Below are 21593 nucleotides of genomic sequence, written 5' to 3'. Positions count from 1 at the left end.
CTCTCTCTCATTCAGATGGTAAGATCAGCTCAAACAAACTGTTCCAATTATACATTTTCACATAGCAATGAGAAGCGTTATACATGGACGCGTGTGCGGTTGGCGTACTGTATTAAAGCTTTAATCAGAATAAAACTGTATATTAAAAGCTAACATAAGTAGTAGCATAATAACAGCGTATCTAAAAGTATGAGACAACAAACAAACAAACATACCATTAAGAGCCATGCTTGCACAGGTTCTGCGCGATCCTCTTCACTAATATCCTCTGCGTCTCAATCGGGCTCAAATTGATAAGCAATATAGCCGACGCCTTTGTTTACAAAACAACCGGAGCCCATGCAGCTGAGCTGAGGGGCGGGACATTTAGACGCACGCTCGGCGGTTTAGTGAATCACAACACACTGAGCCAGCTAACCAATCAGAACCCATCAAGTATTTCCGAGGGAGGGGCTTCATAAAAACAGGAAGTAATCGAGGCGTTTGTCAGAGAAGGGACAGAGCGGTGTGGAATAAAGGTAAATTATATGAAAAATAATGCGTTTTTTAAAAAAACGAAGCATGAACACATGTTAGACTGCACCCCATAAACACAATCAAGCCTAGAAAAAAAACAGTAAACCACCCCTTTAATAAAAACACATTTTTACCCTTTGCACTGGATAGATAGACAGATAGACAGATAGATAGATAAATAGATGCTAACTGCAACATTTTTTACTGCTCATCTGTAGTACTAACCATACAAGTGACCGCAGAAGAGACTTTGTTCTTTGTTCTCATTGGTATGCAACACAAGGATGCAACACTGCACACCAAAAATTGACACTATTAACTGAATGCCATCAGAATGTTGTGTGAACATGTATTTAGCCTATGTAAAAAAGGAACTTGAGCCTATAAGTGTTTCTAGGTGTCGTTTTTTCCTGCTACTCATTTTTTTTTTTTAAACATGGCTTTAGTGATGTTTAGTGAAGTTTTGGTTCCTTGCCGCTGTCGCCTCTGGCTTGCTCAGTTGGGGACACTTAATTTCTAACGATTATCGCCGATTTGGTTGCACAGATACTATTTAAACTAAACTGAGCTAGACAATGACATCTCTGAATTCAATAATGAAATGCCTATAACTGAAAAATGATACTGATACTCCAATTTGATACTGTTAAGTGCTTTGACACAATCTCTATTGTTAAAAGCTTTATATAAATAAAGATGACTTGACTTGACTTGATGTGATTTACCACTGACTGCCTCCTGTAGGAAGACATGCATAATTGCATTTAATTGAAAGTCAGGCATTGAAGAACAGCTCATTAGCATATACTAACATAATTACTAATTAAATAAGCTTCTGTTTATGCATGTTGTTTTGATGATTGATGTTAAAATTACAAGTATTAATTTAAGTGTTACTATTGGCTACAGCACATAAGATCCTAATTTTGTGTATTCATCATGCTTGAAATCTATGCATCGCTCTTTTTTTTTTTACTTTTATTTACCTATACTTTCATTTATTAAAAAAAAAAAGATTTTATATTTATTTTTATGCATTTATTTCTTTTTATATTTATTTATTCTCACATTTATTTGAGGTCTATTTATTTATTAGTTTATTTTATTTTTATTTTTTTTTACTTTTCTGTGCACAACATGGAAATGAGGGAGGCGGTCCATTGCGGAGCTCCGGTGCATCATTGGTTGAGAGCTCACATATGTGACCCTGGACCACAAAACCAGTCTTAAGTCGCACAGGTATATTTGTAACAATATAGCCAAAAATACACTGTATGGGTAAAAATTATCGTGGTTTTATGCCAAAAATCATTAGGATATTAAGTAAAGATCATGTTGCATGAAGATATTTTGTAAATTTCCAACCGTAAATATATTAAAACGTAATTTTTGATTAGTAATAGCCTATGCTAAGAACTTCATTTGGACAGCTTTAAAGGTGATTTTCTCAATATTTGGATTTAAAAAATTTTTTTTTGCACCCTCAGATTCCAGATTTTCAAATGGCTGTATCTCGGCCAACTTTGTCCTATAACAAACCATACATCAATGGAAAGCTTTTTCAATGTATAAATTTCAATTTCCAAAAAAAAAAGACCCTTATGACTGGTCCAGGGTCACAATATAGAAGCGTCAAGGGTCAGCTCTACGGTTTTCCAAAAATAGAAGCACAATGCTAAATCCAAACACTTGTGTGATCCTTCCTCACAATATCGTCATCAAGCCCAGAATCATCACCAACATTGCCAGATTCTATACTGATAACACCCAGTGCATGGTAGGTTTATTTTGTGTGACAGAGAAAATCTTGACTCTGAAATGCAGTAACTGAAATTGTTTGGGTTACGTTTCCCAACCAACCAACGGCTCCTATGAAAAACAGAACAATCCAGGGCCACGTTTCCAAAAAGCATTGTGAGCCTGAGTGGACAGTAGAGACCTTTAATGCAATTGGTTTATGATAAACTTAGATTTACAATGCTTTTAGGAATCAGATTTTCTCTGTGATTACAAAATAACACAAGCCTTATGGTGTGTTCACACCAAACGCGAATGTAATTATTTACGCGAGTAGATTACATACAAAGTCAATGCATAGATGTGAATAGAGGTGAATTTGCGCCGGGCAATGCGAAATGCACGATGTGTTTGCTGTGAGTGCACAATATTCGCCTCATTCGCATCTGCACAAGTTCAAAAATTTCAATTAGAGCGGAAAATTCACATGATGAGTTCTCACGCAAGCCAATCAGCGAAGAGCTTATTGACACGTCCGGTTGAATCAGAAAATGGAAGAGAGAATTATTGTATAGCCCGAAATTTATGATATAGGTATCTGGAGCATAGAAAACAATTAAAAGCAGTTAGTGGTAGTTGTATTTTATTAGCATGGTTACAGAGATGCTGCTATCAATAAAAATAAAATAATAATAATGTCAATGTAGCCTATACAGCAGTAATATGTAACACACACATTAATACAGGATTAATATTCATTTTCCTCTGGATGGTGCTGTGATGTTGGTGTTTGGCTTTCAGGCCTATTTGGGACTTCCACAAAAGGTACAAAGCAGTGATCGTAGTTATCTCCACCATGGTTGGTCGCACCTCGTTGTTATGCGCACGAGTTACACGAAAAACGCCCGCGAGTAATCTAGAGCGAGTGTTGCTAAGCGCATATTCACTTCGCGTTTGGTGTGAACACACCATTAGAAACCTCCTCCAGGTGTGTCTAGAGGCATCATCAACTTCGAATCTCATCGACAAATTAAAATCAAAGAATTAAACAAACTAAGAATGACTTATTAAATCACATGTGCATTACTGAAGTGCTTTGTAAAAGCTGATCACACACTGTGTCTGAGGGAACGACGGAGACGTGGATCAAAGTAAAAGTCTTTATTATAATCCAGCACATAGAGTAATCTACACTAGGAACAGCTGAAGACACACGCACATAACATTGTAGACCCAACAAAGACAGACAGCACAGACTGGGACTTAAATACATGGGATAACGAGGGTAATTACAAGACTCCTGGATGACAGGGAGAAAGGGAGAAACTGGGTCATGGAGCACATGGGGAGGGAAAACACAACAAAACAGGTCCATATTCCTGACACAGCTGAAACTGTTTAACCAATAACCAGCAGACATGATTGTTTTTTATTTTACAAGATTTTATCTAGGTCACATTAACTACAAAAACAAGGATATAAGTAATTACACAGATAATTATAGAAATTATTTTTAACATAATAAAAATGCTTAAAATAAACATGAATTTACAGTATCAGCATCAATTCTCATAAGGAAACACATTGAAGGACAGTACATGAGCATTTACTAACTAAATTACTAAATTAATAAACTTGATATTGATGTTGTCAATGATTTTGTTTGATGTTTGATGTCAAAATTCCAAGGAAAACACAACTCTGAGCATTGATCCCTAGCAACAGAAACTTAATGAAAAGAAAAAAAAAAACAGAAAAATAAACAACTTAAAATATCCTGGTTGCAAGTGTGCACACAATAAAGCAGCCACTCTTTTTAAATAAGAGTAGTCTTTACACATCTGGATCTGTCAATTTTCCCCACTCTTCCTTGCAAAAGAGCTTTTAGACTGATCACACTGCCAGGGGATCTTCTGTGTACAGCCCCCCTCAGTCCAGTCTACAGGTGTTTTTGACTGGATTTACTATCTATAGGTAACTTTGCAACTACATGTCAATTACCAGTCATTAGATCATTAGTAGACCGTCTGCTAACACTTTATTTTTGGTCACCCAGCAAACGGTCTAGTATAAGAAACTTTGCAACTACATATCAGTTTATTCTACTAACCCTAGTCTACTAATACTCTCCTACTCTGAGAGTTAGTTGACATGTTGTTCCAAAAGTTTTTATAGTCAACAGAATGTCTAAAGGAACCATCAAAAAAGCAATAAAAAAAAAAAAACACTTAGACTTTCACCTGAGCATGAATGCTCTCAGGTAGAACACTGATGGCTTTTGGTTTTTTGTGTAACATGTAGACCTGTGTATATACTACATCTGAGCCTTTTTCATTGTTGTCTGTTGAACCGTTCTCTGTAATGTGGTCGATCTGAGAACTGAACTTGTACTGAACTTTTGTTTCACAGTCACGCACACTTTAATCATCAGAGATCCTGTTATTCTGGTTGATTAGTGAAAACATTAGCATAAGTGTCAATAGTTTCATCAATAGTTTCAAGTGTCAATAGACAGTCTGTATATGACATTTAAGAGTTTTTAATTGTAAACTAAATAACCATCAGCCTAATGAACTTAAATACTAAGGAATAGTGCACATACCTGATTTAGGCAATCTTTTTCTCCAGCATTGTCTCCCCTGTGTGTCTTTTTCCTGGTCCTGCTAGTGGAAATAAACAATTAAATTTACAATCTTAAAACCATATAAAAATTACATGAACGATGATCAAGTAAATGTAAATGTAATTAAATTTAACGAAATGTAATTAAATACCTTGTACAAAATCCAATAGCAGAGAGCATGAGCACTGCCGCAATTCCTCCCACACAACCAGCGATCACAGTCATAGAGTGTCCATCTTGTCCTGCGTCATATGAAATGCCTTTAATTGGACCATAATGTTGTATTTCAAATGATCTTCATTGCTTTAGATCTGCAAATCAATTTTTTTTTTACATTTAAACTGTGTGAACTCACCTTCAGCTGTGAGCTGAATCTCTGCTGATGACTGATTGCCATGTTTATTCTGTGCTCTGCAGAAGTACAATCCTGTATTATTGTAATTTAAAATAAAATTAATTTTCCTTTCCTGAGCTATTGGCATCTCCTGTCCACGTTTGTACCAGGTGTACTTCAAGTTATTTGATGGACTGGCTTTACTTCTGCAGGTCAAAGTCACATTTGTGCCAGCAGAGACTGAATCAGATCGATCGATGGTGATGTGAGTTTCTTTTGGAGAAACTTTGACAAAAACACAAACACATGCATGGGATAAAAGTCAAATCTTTGCATTAGACATAAGCTAAGCTAGCTAAAAATTCTATGTTTATGTTGCAATTTGTGCATTTAAGCACACACAGGGTTCTGTTAAATGAAATAAGCAGTCACATCTCTTACACAGGACTCGTAGCATCACGGTGCTCTTCACAGTTGAGGCATCAGATGTATTTCTTGGATATGTAGCAGTGCAGGTGATGTTCTTTTCGTGATCTTTGTATGAAGCTTTGAAGGTCACGTATGAAAACACTGACTGGGTTTTATCAGGTTTCTCCTGTAACTGTGTTGTAATGTTGGCAGATTCAGGGATGTTAGACCAGGATATTGTAGGAGGTTGTTTGGGGCAGGGGGCTTCAGCAGAGCAGCTCAGATTTACTGTAGTTCCCTCCTTCACATACTGTAGCTCACTGGGATTCAGTTCAGGAGGTTGTGCTGAATCTACAGGAAAAAAAGAAAAAATAATATAATAAAATAAAAAAATAAAAAATAGTTCATCATAAAGCAACTTAATAATGTTAGTTATATAGTATTATGTAAATAATATTTAAATTTAAATGTATTTATTTATTTATTTACTTACATTTAATGACATAAAGTATGGAAAGCTGTCCTGTATGTAAAAGGCAGTTTAGATGACATTTACCTGTGACATTGATCCTCACAGTCTTGCTTGAATCATCTGTCCTGGGGTTAAATGTTGCTCTGAACACATCTGGCTCCATTTGCAGTCTGAAGTAATAGATGTCTGAATGATTCTTCATGATGTTATAGAAGACAGTTGTGCAGTTCCTCTCACTGAGATTTCCAGTCATCTGTATGTCACTGAATCCTCTAATGATGTTTTCACTGCTATTAAAAGCTATAAAACTGTCTTTGTTATCATACTGTGATATGCTTTTTAGCCAGATCCCATGAATAGATTTTGTTCTGTTACGTTTGTCCTCAAAATTAGAGATGTTGAATGTGCAAGGAATCTGCACACAAGAGCCTGTCAGAGCTGTTACTGTCTGAGGCATCACAGCAGAGTAGATATTAACAGCTGGAAGATAAAAATACTTTAGTGAATAATGACTTAGAACTTAGCGCGATAAAGATCTTAATACGGTGGCCGGGAAGTGCAAAACAACATTACAAAGTGTGAAACACTTTTACGAAGCTCGAGACAAATTTACATTTTGGAAAACATTTTTACCTATCATAAAACACAATTACATGGGGAAAACACTTTTACCAAAGACGAAACTAATTTACATTTTAGAAAACAAATTAACAAGACGCAAAAACTTTTACCAGTCCTGAAACAAATTTACAATGACAGATTCTTCACGGAAAGGGAATGACCACACACCGGAAGTGACGCGGTGAAAGGTGGTGTTGTTGGTGAGCGCGGTAAATTCGTGTTGTGGTTGTGGAGTAAATGGCGTAAATAAAGTTTATGGTGACCGAACATGGACTGCGGATGAGGGATGTTTTGCCCGTTTTGTGGCAAACACATGAGCAGCTTAACACTGTCCGGCTGTCGAGACGTCCCCTGTGTTTCCGTCTGATCCGCGTCCATTAGAAACTGCAAACACCGACCACACGTAAAGCAAAACCGCGTTAAGCTGCTCATGTGTTTGCCGCAAAACATCCCTCGGCTGCAGGCCATGTTCGGTCACCATAAACTTTATTTACGCCATTTACACCACAACACCACCTTTCACCCACAGTTGCCAACTCTCGCGAGACAAATAAGCAACCGCAGCTTCAAAAACAAGCCCAAAACAAGCCCTATATATATATATATATATTGATGATTCATTATCAGTCAATAAACGAGTCTGCAACATATGAAAAACTGAAACCACTCTTTTATCTGAAAAGCAAAAACAGAAGCTATTTTACAAAAATGAGCAAACTGCAACAAAAGTGGGATCAAAACTCGTCTCTAATCACCTGTGAGCAGAATAGGATTGGAGAGATGGAAAAGGAGAAAAACACAAGAGCTTCAAAGGGGAGCTGTAATAGCCACATATTTATAGCCTGAATAGGGGTCATTCTATGGAAATGTCCATTTTTCTTTACAGAAATATTACACATGAAAAACACTTGGTTACAATTTTGTATATATATATATATATATATATATTTTTATGAAATAATGTGTTATTTGAACAATTACACCTTCTTGAGCCATCAATGTGGCAATATTTGTTTTTAATTAATTATAAAGAATTCCAAGCACAGCAAAACTGCTCGTCCCCACAGCCATATACAGAGGGAAAGTGGTTTATTTTGAGGTCAAAAACAGGTTTTTCTTCCATTCAAAATAAAATAACTATCAAATAAATGACATAAACGAAATGTCACATAAATATTATAGAAAAAAATATAAAGTATTATATTAAATAATAATATATTATATTTAAAAATAAAATATTATATAATATTATTACAGTTTTTGCCTGTTGCTTGAACACATTTTGCAAAACTTCGCTCATTGTGCCAAAACTCTACACACAAGTAAACATGACACAACACTGGGAAATATACCATTCACATCTGTGTCAAATTGAAACTCTACTATCAAAACCTAAACTCTGCTATCAAAACCTAACATTCCTTTCTCAAAATGTAACTCTGATGACAAATTGACACATACTTGCATCATATGCATACACTTTCAGATCAGGGGGAACACACTAGTTTACTTTATATAAAACACTGCAGTCTTTGATTTTCACTGTTTATTCAGAAGGCATATTTTCAGGAGGCACATTTTCAAACAACCAAAAAAGCAAAATACTCAATATTGTACATTGCAGTAACATGAATTCAGATAAAGCAAAAAAATAATAATAGAAAAAACACTATACTGTAAACACAGAAAATCATGGCAATTGCATACGTGGGCTCATGGATCCCGCCGTCTGTTGGGGTCTGGGCACAGGACCTCATCGACATCGCAAGCAATGTCTTCTCCCGCTAGGCACCGGGGAAAATATCCCCTAGCATGTCGAAACCATCCATGGATTGCGGTCACCTGATCCATTGCCTGCAGAAGAGGCATGCGGGCATGTGGTTGGCGGTCATATACACGCCATCTCCAAGCCGAAAATAATTCCTCTATAGGGTTTAAAAATGGTGAGTAAGGGGGCAAGTATACCACTTCAAACTGATTGTGGTTGGTGAACCAGGTCTGGACCAGAGCAGCCCGATGGAAACTGACATTATCCCATACCACCACAAACCTGGGCTGATCTGGTCTGTTCTGTACAACTATATTATGGAGAGCATCTAGAAATGTGAGTATATGTTGGCTATTGTATGGACCTAGTTTTGCATGATGATGCAGAAGCCCCCGAAGGCTTATGGCGGCACACAATGTGATATTTCCCCCGCGCTGCCCCGGGACGTGCACAATTGCCCTTTGGCCAATTACATTACGACCCCGTCGTCTTGTTTTGCTCAGGTCAAATCCAGCTTCATCAATGAAAATGAATTCATGAGGCTGTGCAGCTCCATCCATGGCCAAGATTCTCTGTAACAAAAAAAAAAACCATATTACTGTACTCCAGTGCTACACATACAGAACCCTCACCCCATCACATAGGTACCTGTGTAGCTCTCCGAATGGATCCATGTGGTACTGATATGGTACATATTCAGCTGCTACTGGATTTCACCAATACTGTATTGTAAATGTAAAGGACAGTTACACTTACCCGTACATATTCAGCTCGAAGTCCTTTGACCCTGACGCTGTTCCTCTCAAACGGGACCCTGTAGAGCTGCTTCATGGTGATGTTGTGTTTTCCCAAGATGCGTCTGATGGTGCTGATGCTCACATGGTTTATGTTGTTGAACACTTGGCTGTCTGCAAGTATTTTCTGTCGTAGCTGGTGGAGACGGATGGCATTGTCTGCCCTCACTAGGTCCACAACGGCAAGTTCCTGCTGTTGTGTGAACAGGCGTTGGCGTCCTCCCCCAGAAGGTCTTCTAGTCATGCTAGAGAAATGCAACCACAAATTGTCTTTTTCTTACAGTACTTTACTGTATATACTGTATCATCCACTGTACTGAAACGTCTCAATATACTGTAAGTAATCATGGTATGTTTCACAAAAACTACCACTTTGGCTGCAAAAGGAGCATTAACACCCTGCAATACCCTGTACACGTGATGTGGTAATGTGATATACTGTAGTACAGTTCTGTAAATACCATCTGAGTAGAGTAGAAGGTAGAGAGGTGAAGACATACCGGTTTTCTAGTCGGAATGTTCTTATTACAGATGCCACTGTGAAGCGGCTTAGATGTGGGTGGACTCTCTGCCCAGCTTCCCTCATAGTCAGGCCATGGTTGATGACATGGTCCACCAAAGTTGCTCTTATATCATCAGAAATAGGGGTCCGTGCATGGGCTCTTCGACCTCTTGCTCTTGCTCTTGCTCTTGCTCTTGCTCTTGCTCTTGCTCTTGCTCTTGCTCTTGCTCTTGCTCTTGCTCTTGCTCTGCCTCTTGCTCTGCCTCTTGCTCTCCCTCCATCCATGCTTGCAAAGTTCTTGAAATGGCTAAACTGAGGGCTTTTTGTAGCTGGCTGATTGGTGTTCAGTTTTGCAAGTAAGTGCCTTCAGGTGTGTATTTGAGTGGTTGCAATTGCCCGATGTGTTTTGTATTTTGGATACATGTGTTTTCTAAATGGCACCCTGAGATTTCATTTTTGAACAAAGTGTCTTATGTATGAAATAGAGTGTAGTATGCAGGACCAAGTGTGTTGCATAAAGGAGTAAATGTGTTGCAGAATTGCAACTAGAGTGCAAAGCAGCGCTTTTGTTTAAGGTATGGGTACATGTGTTTGAGGTATGGTAACAAAAGCTTCAAGTTGTGTTACTTTAGTCTAAGCATGGGTCTATAGTGTTCAAGCAATGGGCAAAAACTGTAAAAATATTATAAAAAAGATTTAAAAAATCATTAAGCTGTAATTTATGTGCATTCATGAAGTAAAAATCTATTAATGTGGTCTAAGTTTAAATGTTAAAACAAGAACAACATGATCTCACAGAATTCCGTGTAATGTTCACGGACTTAATTAACCTCCGAATCTGTGGAGGCATCACGGAATCGCCGAAAATTCCGCGATGGGCTCACAGAAGTGATGCAATGTAAGTCAGTGACAGGCATCAGCAGTGCTCCACGCACGGAAACCCTTAGCATCAATATGCCGACGCGATACTGGGAAATGTATCATCATCATTATTGTTCAGAACTGGGTAGGTTTAGGGTAGGGGTGGGGTCAGGTACTCCAGTGAAAGTATAACTGCATCGGAGTCACTCTTTTTACGTGGTCCGATGCAGCACTGGTGTTGAACCAGTGAATCCGTGCATGGACCACGGCTGATGCCTTCTGTGAGCCCATCACGGAATTTTCGGCGATTCCGTGATACCACCACAGATTCGGAGGTTAATTAAGTCCGTGAACATTACACGGAATTCTGTGAGATCAGGTTGACAAGAAATACATTTTAAGACATCTTGCCATACCAGGTTATTAGAACCAAATGTATTTACTCAGTATTAGGATATGACTACTTGTTTTTTTTTTTTTTATTACAGCCCGACGCCCGTGATAATTAATACATTATAAAAGCATTGTAAAAAATAGGCTAAAAGAAAGTCATCCCACTCCTCTACGTCTACTTCTATCATCGCTTGGATTACAGCGTCACGCGTCTTCTTTTTGAATGTGATTTTTCTCTAATGAGGGAGCGGAACATATGGCAAATTACGCTACAGCACTTATATTATTGCACTGGTTGGCTATTAACTGCGAGCAGACAGAGTGTCAATCAATGCATTGGAGAATACGGCGAACATAAATAAAGAAACGAAGTTGCTTGTCAGATTTCCCAAACAAGCAACCAGATTTTTTTAAATAAGCCCAAAAAACCGCAACCCGCAACCAGGGATTTTTTCCTGCAACTTTACAAAAAAAGAAGCCCAAAGTCGCGGACTTGGCAACTGTGCTTTCACCACGTCACTTCCGGTGTGTGGTACATTCCCTTTCCGTGAAGAATCTGTCATTGTAAATTTGTTTCGGGACTGGTAAAAGTGTTTTGCATCTTGTTAATTTGTTTTCTAAAATGTAAATTTGTTTCGTCCTTGGTAAAAGTGTTTTCCCCATGTAATTGTGTTTTATGATTGGTAAAAATGTTTTCCAAAATGTAAATTTGTCTCAAGCTTCGTAAAAGTGTTTCACACTTTGTAATGTTTTGCACTTCCCGGCCACCGTATTAAAGGGACAGTTCACACCAAAATGAAAATTTGTAGAACATACACATTCAAAATATTTTTTCATGCTGCGTTTGTCCATACAAAAAAAAAAAAAAAAAAAAGTATATATATATATATACATACACATACACAGAGCAGGGGTGTAAACTACTTGAGTATTTTTACTTGATTACTGTACTTAAGTATTATTTCGGGGATTTGTATTTTACTCAAGTACAGTTTAAAATGACTACTTTTACTTAGACTTGATTACAGAAAAGAACAAAAAACAAAATACTTTTTACAATACATTTTATTTTCTTATCTTACATTAAATATGGTGAACAGAAGCTCAAACATGTGCATGCCGAATCAATGTTTGTTTTCACGCATGAAGCACATGTGTTTCAGATTCAGTTATTATTTCAAGCTTGAAAAGTTCGCCATCAAATTTGAGTCTATTGAGTCTTTTGTCTATTTTGATGTCTCCATTAACTGTCTAGTATACTGTAGTATACTAAGTGCTGTAGTATACTGAATCCATATGCGTAATGGTTTTTACACTGTAGAAACTGTATATTAATATATGTGACCCTGGACCACAAAACCAGGCTTAAGTTGCTGAGGTATATTTGTAGCAATAGTCAAAAATACATTGTATGCACTGTTAGACATTTCTGTAATTTCTGCAGTTATTTACTGTATATGACCCAGTATAATACTTCAAATTCCCTTTACAGTAAATTAATGTAATACCCTTTGCATCAAGGGAATTTTCTGTGAAGTCAGACCCCACATACAGAGACTTACTGTGTTTTTTAAAATTGCTGTATACTACTGTGTTTGCTGTAACAGTCTCTTTGGTGCCATTCTATTGAGGGAGTTTTATTTTCCTCATTTCTTACATTTGGATTGACATGATTTGCCCTGCACTGTGTCTACAACGCCGCCACAGCTTGGGACTGACTACACTGGACGTGTTACATTGCTTGTAATGATTGGAAAATCAGTTTGTACTTCGTGTCAGAAACAGCCCTAGTGCTTGGAGTACATCTGTACGTCAGAATATACAGGGGCATCACTTTACTGTCCGCATTCACTGTAGATAATATATATATAATGGGTTCTATATTGTTTTTTATCGAGTCACGCCGCACCGCTCCACTCGCGTCCGAGGAAGACACGGAAGCAGCGGGGCAGCGCCGCGGGTTTTGCCCGGGGATGAACCCGCGAGAGTGGAAGAGTTCCGAAGAACATCTGCGCTGTGTGTCGATACCAGAGAATAAGACCAGCAAGCAAGGTAAAAATATATGTAAGTTTGTCTGTGTGTTTGTGTCAGATTTTTGCACACCAGTTTAACCCCTAGTAACATTTACTTGTCAACATGGCGGTTACAGAACTTTACTATGGTAAACTGCGCTGTCATTTCAAACGACTTTTGTCAGCTTATAAGTTACCAAATTAAAATTATTTTTAACGAGCAACGCTTATCTTATATTAACATAAGGTTAACTAATGTGAAATTTAGTTCAGGTGTTAGTTAATGTTGGCCAGTAGCCTACTGAGAAAATAAAATCGTATGTTAGCCAAGTTAAACAATTTTTATGGCTAGCTGCTTTTTCTAGTTTTAGAATTAGTTTGTTATAGTTTTTAATGGAATTTAAGATTTACTGCATTTTTTGTATTTGTGTTTTAAAGGCAACTGCAATGAAGCATCAAGAAAGACATGAGCAGTGCCAGCCACCCTGAGACTGATAATTCATGGTAATAGAACAACTATGGTTTTGAGAGGTTTGTGTATTCTATATGAGGTTTCCCTTTTAAAAGTGTGTCATTCCTACTTCTTCTTTTTCAGAGAAGACATTTCTGTCACTAACAAAGTGGAGGGTGAGCAAAGATGGTGGCCACGTTTTGGAGCAGTACCTGGGTTTTGCAGATGGCTGTGTATTCTTTGGCTGTTTGTCTTTTTCCCAATTATGTTTCTGTTGCCTAAAGATTCTTTGTGAGGATGAATCCAGAGGACACAACATAACGCACTGCAAAACGTCCTAAGACAGGAGAAATGGTGAAGTTGCACTGTTCCAGCATTGGAAGACTGTATTTTTAAGTGTTATACATGCAATGTTTTAAATAAAGCATTTTATATTTTGTAATTATTGTGTCTGTTTTAATTGAATGTCAGTAGTACCTAATGTAGAGTAAAAAATAAAATGAATTCTATATAAAAATTAATCAAATCTAATGAAATCTATATTAAAATGAATGAATTACAGTAGTATGCTGATGAATTGGATTTTCCCCCCAGTAATTTACTGTAAAACAGTACAATTTCCAACTGTAAATCAAATACAATTTGCTACTGTAAATCGTAATTACAGTAACTTGCCAGTAAGTTACTGTAAAAACCCTTTGAAATGTCTAACAGTGTGGGTCAAAATTATCAGTTTTTCTTTTATGCCAAAAATCATTAGGATACTAAGTAAAGATCACATTCCATGAAGATATTTTGTAAATTTCTTACTGTAAATATATCAAAACGTCATCTTTGATTATTAATATGCATTGCTAAGAACTTCATTTAGACAACTTTAAAGGCAATTTTCTCAGTATTTTGATTTTTTTGCACTCTCAGATTACTAAATTTCGTAAAATTGACACTTAAGACTGGTTTTGTGGTCCAGGGTCACATATTATTACTGTATTAACTACAGTTTATGAACTATAAATTAACTATAAACCAATAGTTTGTTAATGATTTGTAAGTACTTTATTAGTGTATACTTATTATTAAGTGTTACCAATTAATATTATGGTGGCCATGATTGCTTTGCTTTTATAAAATGTTACAAATCTCCAAAAAGTGTTTACATGAAGATTGTATGTTAAATTAACTGTAAATCATGTTTAGTGATGATCTTACCAAGGAGCGTACAGTATATGTGGTATTATAATTAAGCCCTATATATTGAGTAACAATTAGGGCTGCAGATAAATTATTTTTAAAATCTAAATAATTAATGATTTAATAATAATCTGATTAACTGCAAATAATTAAATAGCAATATGTAATTATTAAAAAACCCTACAATGCTCTCATCATTTACTCACCCTCATGCCATCCCAGTATGTATGACTTACTTTCTTCAAATATAGAAACACAAATAAAGAGGTTTAGCCCATATAATGCAAAAGTATGCGACCGCTTCAAAAATCACACCAAGTGAGCACAATGATAAAGTATAGCTTACCATCATGTTCAAATTGTGAAGTTTTTGAAGCACCAGCTTTGGACACCCTGTACATTTCCATTATATAAGGATGGAGTATGCCTTTAAGGACTGTTTTTTGTGTTCCATTGTGCTGCATTTTAATTGCTGTTATATGCACTAGATATATGTTTTTGACCTGAGCCACTGTGTTTTATTTTGTTTTCCCCCCTTTACCAAACCTCTGTATGTCTGTCTGACAAAATATTTTTATTTATTTCATGTTGCATTGAGAAGATGTTTCCATATCATGAAACAAGAATCTGTACTTTCAGTATCTGTTCTTTTAATTAAGTATATATTACTCTTTTGAAAGACACATCAGCAAACGTTAGCTTTGGGGAACAGACTTTCAATACATTTTCCTGTCCTTTGCCAATCACATGCCTGTAGACTATTTTGTCACTTGTGTTGTCATATCATTAGTGGTTCTGCTGGTAAATGATATTTTACATTGAAAATAAACCAAATGTAATATGGACCAACCTGAGTGAGTGTGAAGAAACATAGAGCTGATGATGAAGGACGTGATCTGAAGCACAGACATCACTGAATCACTGAAACAAACACAAGAGACAAACTAAATATACATTTCTGAAAAAAAAAAAAAAAAACTTGTTTACAAAATGTTCTAATGATTTCTATTCTAAAAAGGTCAATTTGCAAGAGACAAGCCTCACCACAGAGCAGTGCAGTCAAAGAAATGCAGCATAAAAACATCTTCCTCTCTGCAAGACTTTTTTTAACACTTGATGTACCACTGGCAGTATCACAGGATGAGATAGATAGATAGATAGATAGATAGATAGATAGATAGATAGATAGATGTATTTAGCCTATGTAAAAAAGGAACTTGAGCCTATAAGTGTTTCTAGGTGTCTTTTTTTTCTGCTACTCTTTTTTTTTAGTGAAGTTTTGGTTCCTTGCTGCTGTCGCCTCTGGCTTGCTCAGTTGGGGACACTTAATTTCTAGCGATTATCGTGGATTTGGTTGCACAGATACTATTTAAACTAAACTGAGCTAGACAATGACATCTTCAATAATGAAATGCCTATAACTGAAAATTGAGAAAATTGAGTGTTTAATCGTATCATTATACATTACTGACACTCTATCCTCCAATTTGATACTGTTAAGTGCTTTGACACAATCTGTATTGTTAAAAGCTTTATATAAATAAAGATGACTTGACTTGACTTGATGTGATGTACCACTGACTGCCTCCTGTAGGAAGACATGCAGAATTGCATTTAACTGAAAGTCAGGCATTGAAGAACAGCTCATTAGCATATACTAACATAATTACTAATTAAATAAGCTTCTGTTTATGCATCTTGTTTTGATGATTGATGTTAAAATTCCAAGTATTAATTTAAGTCTTACTATTGGCTACAGCACATAAAATCCTTTTTTTTTACATTTGTTTACTTATACTTTCATTTATTTAAAAAAAATGATTTTATATTTATTTTTATGCATTTATTTATTTTTATATTTATTTATTCTCACATTTATTTGAGGTCTATTGATTTATTAGTTTATTTATTTATTAAATTTGTTTTTTTACTTTTCTGTGTACAACATGGAAATGAGGGAGGCGGTCCATTGCGGAGCTCCGGTGCATCATTGGTTGAGAGCTCACATATGTGACCCTGGACCACAAAACCAGTCTTAAATCGCACAGGTATATTTGTAACAATGTAGCCAAAAATACACTGTATGGGTAAAATTATCATGTTTTTATGCCAAAAATCATTAGGATATTAAGTAAAGATCATGTTGCATGAAGATATTTTGTAAATTTCCAACTGTAAATATATTAAAACGTAATTTTTGATTAGTAATAGCCTATACTAAGAACTTCATTTGGACAGCTTTAAAGGTGATTTTCTCAATATTTGGATTTTTATTTATTTTTAAATTTTTTGCACCCTCAGATTCCAGATTTTCAAATGGTTGTATCTCGGCCAACTTTGTCCTATAACATCAGTGGAAAGCTTTTTCAATGTATAAATCTAAATTTCCAAAAAATGACTCTTATGACTGGTCCAGGGTCACAATATAGAAGCGTCAAGGATCAGCTCTAACTAAGAGATAGAAATAGGAGTTTATACAGGATTTTTTATCGATTCTCATTATGACGTTGAATTATTTTATAGCGACAACGGTCTTCCAAAAATAGAAGCACAATGCTAAATCCAAACACTTGTGTGATCCTTCCTCACAATATCGTCATCAAGCCCAGAATCATCACCAACATTGCCAGATTCTATACTGATAACACCCAGTGCATGGTAGGTTTATTTTGTATGACAGAGAAAATCTTGACTCGAAAACCAACGGCTCCTATGAAAAACAGAACAATCCAGGGCCACGTTTCCAAAAAGCATTGTGAGCCTGCGTGGACGGTAGAAACCTTGGTTTCACTTTATTTTGATGGTCCCTTTAACACATTCTATTGACTATAAGTAATGTTGCACCTACATTTCTACTAACTTTCATTAGAGTGTTAGTAGTGTATTAGTTGACTGGTAGGGTTAGGGTTAGATTAAGTTGACACGTTCTTGCAAAGTTACTTATAGTCAGTAGAATATCTGTTGGGAGACCAACACAATAAGGAGTTAGTAGATATGAAGCAGACAGTCTACTAATACTCTTATGAGAGTTTGTTGACATGTAGTTGCAACATTACTTAGTGTCAACAGAATGTTCAAAAGGGCCCATCAAAATAATTTTATGATAGGTTTATGATAAACTTAGATTTACAATGCTTTTAGGAGTCAGATTTTCTCTGTGATTACAAAATAACACAAGCCTTATGGTGTGTTCACACCAAACACGAATGTACTTATTTAAACAAATAGGTTACATACAAAGTCAATGCAAAGATGTGAATAGAGGTGAAATGCGCGACATGTTTGCTGCGAATGCGCAATATTCGCATCTTCTGCACACGTTCAAAAATTTCAATTTGAGCGGAAAATTCAATTAATTCGGAAAAACACTTAAACCATGGAAACAAAAATGGAGAGGAAACATGCCGTTTTATTTCTTTTGTAGGTCAGGTCTTCTGTCACACACTGTGTCTGAGGGAACGACGGAGACGTTGATCAAAGTAACAGTCTTTATTATAATCCAGCACACAGAGTAATCCACACTAGGAACAGCTGAAGACACACGTATATAACAATGTAGACCCAACAAAGACAGACAGCACAGACTGGGACTTAAATACATGAATGGATGAAGCATGAATGAAGCATTTATATAGCGCTTTGTGTATTGCTATACACCCAAAGCGCTTTACAATCATGTGGGGGGGTCTCTTCTCAACCACCACCAGTGTGCAGCATCCACTTGGATGGTGCGACGGCAGCCACAGGACAACGGTGCCAGTGCACTCACCACACACCAGCTACAGGTGGAGAGGAGAGAGAGATAGAGCCAATCAAGTGGATGGGGATTATTAGGAGGCCATGATAGACAGGGGCCAGTGGAGGGAATTGGGCCAGGACACCGGGGTTACACCCCTACTCTGGGATTTTTAGTGACCACAGAGAGTCAGGACCTCGGTTTAAGGTCTCATCCAAAAGACTGTGCTTTTTGTCAGTATAGTGTCCCCGTCACTATACTGGGGTGTTAGGACCCACACAGACCACAGGGTGAGCACCCCCTGCTGGCATCACTAACACCTCTTCCAACAGCAACCTAGTTTTCCCAGGAGGTCTCCCATCCAGGTACTGACCAGGCTCAGCCCTGCTTAGCTTCGTGGGCAACCAGTCTTGGGCTGCAGGGTGATATGGCTGCAGGGTGATACATGGGGTAACGAGGGTAATTACAAGACACACCTGGATGACATGAACACAATCACGCAAGGGAGAAACTGGGTCATGGAGCACATGGGGAGGGAAAACACAACAAAACAGGTCCATATTCCTGACACAGCTGAAACTGTTTAACCAATAACCAGCAGACATGATTGTTTTTTATTTTACAAGATTTTATCTAGGTCACATTAACTACAAAAACAAGGATACAAGCCATTACACAGATAATTATAGAAATTATTTATAACATAATAAAAATGCTTAAAATAAACATGAATTTACAGTATCAGCATCAATTCTCATAAGGAAACACATTGAAGGACAGTACATGAGCATTTACTAACTAAATTACTAAATTAATAAACTTGATATTGATGTTGTCAATGATTTTGTTTGATGTTTGATGTCAAAATTCCAAGGAAAACACAACTCTGAGCATTGATCCCTAGCAACAGAAACTTAATGAAAATAAAAAAAAAACAGAAAAATAAACAACTTAAAATATCCTGGTTGCAAGTGTGCACACAATAAAGCAGCCACTCTTTTTAAATAAGAGTAGTCTTAACACATCTGGATCTGTCAATTTTCCCCACTCTTCCTTGCAAAAGAGCTTTTAGACTGATCACACTGCCAGGGGATCTTCTGTGTACAGCCCCCCTCAGTCCAGTCTACAGGTGTTTTTGACTGGATTTACCCTGACCACCATGGCAAGCATTAAATTTTAAAGGAAACTTTTGTATTTGTCCTCAGTACAAATTTTGGTTTTGTAAACAACAATAAAATACATTATTATTCTTAATAAAATAAACGTCTTGTAAAAATGAAAATAATTATTTTTGGTAACAGGATTAGTCCCCCATTCTGTTAACTATAGTTAACTTTGCAACTACATGTCAATTACCAGTCATTAGATCATTAGTAGACCGTCTGCTAACACTTTATTTTTGGTCACCCAGCAAACGCTCTATTATAAGAAACTTTGCAACTACATATCAGTTTATTCTACAAACCCTAGTCTACTAATACTCTCCTACTCTGAGAGTTAGTTGACATGTTGTTCCAAAGGTTTTTATAGTCAACAGAATGTCTAAAGGAACCATCAAAAAAGGAAAAAAAAACAAAAAAACAATAACAAAAAAGCACTTAGACTTTCACCGGAGCATAAATGCTCTCAGGTAGAACACTGATGGCTTTTGGTTTTGTGTAACATGAAGACCTGTGTATATACTACATCTGAGCCTTTTTCATTGTTGTCTTCTTCTGTTGAACCGTTCTCTGTAATGTGGTCGATCTGAGAACTGAACTCAGTTTCACAGTCACGCACACTTTGATCATCAGAGATCCTGTTGTTCTGGTTGATTAGTGAAAACATTAGCATAAGTGTCAATAGTTTCATCAATAGTTTCAAGTGTCAATAGACAGTCTGTATATGACATTTAAGAGTTTTTAATTGTAAACTAAATAACCATCAGCCTAATGAACTTAAATACTAAGGAATAGTGCACATACCTGATTTAGGCAATCTTTTTCTCCAGCATTGTCTCCCCTGTGTGTCTTTTTCCTGGTCCTGCTAGTGGAAATAAACAATTAAACTTACAATCTGACTGACTGTGCATGACTGAAGTGCTTTATAATAGTTGATATGAAGTCAAACACTAGCAACTCTCTTATTTTCTAACTGTGGATGATGCTTAGACTAACGCCTGCAAAATGCTGAGCACATCTTAAAACCATATCAAAATTACATGAACGATGATCAAGTAAATGTAAATGTAATTAAATTTAACGAAATGTAATTAAATACCTTGTACAAAATCCAATAGCAGAGAGCATGAGCACTGCCGCAATTCCTCCCACACAACCAGCGATCACAGTCATAGAGTGTCCATCTTGTCCTGCGTCTTGTGTAATGATTGTAATTGGACCATAATTTTGTATTTCAAATGATCTTCATTGCTTTAGATCTGCAAATCAGTATTTTTTTTTTTTTACATTTAAACTGTGTGAACTCACCTTCAGCTGTGAGCTGAATCTCTGCTGATGACTGATTACCATGTTTATTCTGTGCTCTGCAGAAGTACAATCCTGTATTACTGTAATTTAAAATAAAATTAATTTTCCTTTCCTGAGCTATTGGCATCTCCTGTCCATGTTTGTACCAGGTGTACTTCAAGTTATTTGATGGACTGGCTTTACTTCTGCAGGTCAAAGTCACATTTGTACCAGCAGAGACTGAATCAGATCGATCGATGGTGATGTGAGTTTCTTTTGGAGAAACTTTGACAAAAACACAAACACATGCATGGAATAAAAGTCAAATCTTTGCATTAGACATAAGCTAAGCTAGCTAAAAATTCTATGTTTAGGTTGCAATTTGTGCATTTAAGCACACACAGGGTTCTGTTAAATGAAATAAGCAGTCACATCTCTTACACAGGACTCGTAGCATCACGGTGCTCTTCACAGTTGAGGCATCAGGTGCATTTCTTGGATATGTAGCAGTGCAGGTGATGTTCTTTTTGTGATCTTTGTATGAAGCTTTGAAGGTCACGTATGAAAACACTGACTGGGTTTTATCAGGTTTCTCCTGTAACTGTGTTGTAATGTGGGCAGATTCAGGGATGTTAGACCAGGATATTGTAGGAGGTTGTTTGGGGCAGGGGCTTCAGCAGAGCAGCTCAGATTTACTGTAGTTCCCTCCTTCACATACTGTAGCTCA

At 36.7% G+C, this 21593-nt stretch overlaps 2 protein-coding genes across 11 annotated transcripts; both read right to left on the bottom strand.

The window, feature by feature from the left end:
* Positions 1 to 3428: 3428 nt before the first annotated feature.
* Positions 3429 to 21477, bottom strand: LOC131532890 (myelin-associated glycoprotein-like). Of its 10 annotated transcripts, none has more exons than XM_058764696.1 (11): positions 21308 to 21477; positions 20888 to 21151; positions 20679 to 20775; positions 20384 to 20444; positions 15534 to 15604; positions 6175 to 6570; positions 5652 to 5969; positions 5232 to 5495; positions 5028 to 5118; positions 4856 to 4916; positions 3429 to 3981 (listed from the first exon to the last, which is right to left on the bottom strand). In XM_058764696.1, the coding sequence occupies exons 5-11, from the start codon at positions 15592 to 15594 to the stop codon at positions 3904 to 3906; spliced, it is 1269 nt and encodes a 422-aa protein (XP_058620679.1). In that variant the 5' UTR covers positions 15595 to 15604; positions 20384 to 20444; positions 20679 to 20775; positions 20888 to 21151; positions 21308 to 21477; the 3' UTR covers positions 3429 to 3903. The 10 variants fall into 10 exon arrangements, with proteins under 10 accessions (XP_058620679.1, XP_058620678.1, XP_058620680.1 ...); XM_058764695.1 differs by having other exon boundaries at positions 20679 to 20769; XM_058764697.1 differs by having other exon boundaries at positions 20384 to 20441; positions 20679 to 20769.
* On the bottom strand, positions 8046 to 9949 carry LOC131532891 (uncharacterized). The gene is made up of 3 exons (XM_058764704.1): positions 9774 to 9949; positions 9236 to 9518; positions 8046 to 9051 (listed from the first exon to the last, which is right to left on the bottom strand). Exons 1-3 carry the CDS (start codon positions 9857 to 9859, stop codon positions 8425 to 8427), a joined length of 996 nt encoding a protein of 331 aa, XP_058620687.1. The 5' UTR covers positions 9860 to 9949; the 3' UTR covers positions 8046 to 8424.
* Positions 21478 to 21593: the final 116 nt, after the last annotated feature.

Source organism: Onychostoma macrolepis, chromosome 24 (assembly GCF_012432095.1).
Source record: "Onychostoma macrolepis isolate SWU-2019 chromosome 24, ASM1243209v1, whole genome shotgun sequence".
Lineage (NCBI taxonomy): Eukaryota > Metazoa > Chordata > Actinopteri > Cypriniformes > Cyprinidae > Onychostoma > Onychostoma macrolepis.
This window is presented reverse-complemented; position numbering and strand designations above follow the sequence as displayed.

What these genes read in the sequence shown, in the direction of transcription:
- LOC131532891 (XM_058764704.1), bottom strand. Translation starts at nt 9,859, where the DNA reads ATGAGGGAAGCTGGGCAGAGAGTCCACCCACATCTAAGCCGCTTCACA. An exon ending in ACATTCCGACTAGAAAACCG is followed by an intron (nt 9,519 to 9,773) that starts GTATGTCTTCAC and finishes GCATTTCTCTAG; the next exon opens with CATGACTAGAAGACCTTCTG. An exon ending in TTCGAGCTGAATATGTACGG is followed by an intron (nt 9,052 to 9,235) that starts GTAAGTGTAACT and finishes TTTTTGTTACAG; the next exon opens with AGAATCTTGGCCATGGATGG.
- LOC131532890 (XM_058764693.1), bottom strand. Translation starts at nt 15,759, where the DNA reads ATGCTGCATTTCTTTGACTGCACTGCTCTGTG. An exon ending in TGTGAGGATCAATGTCACAG is followed by an intron (nt 5,970 to 6,174) that starts GTAAATGTCATC and finishes TTTTTCCTGTAG; the next exon opens with ATTCAGCACAACCTCCTGAA. An exon ending in GCTATTGGATTTTGTACAAG is followed by an intron (nt 4,917 to 5,027) that starts GTATTTAATTAC and finishes TATTTCCACTAG; the next exon opens with CAGGACCAGGAAAAAGACAC.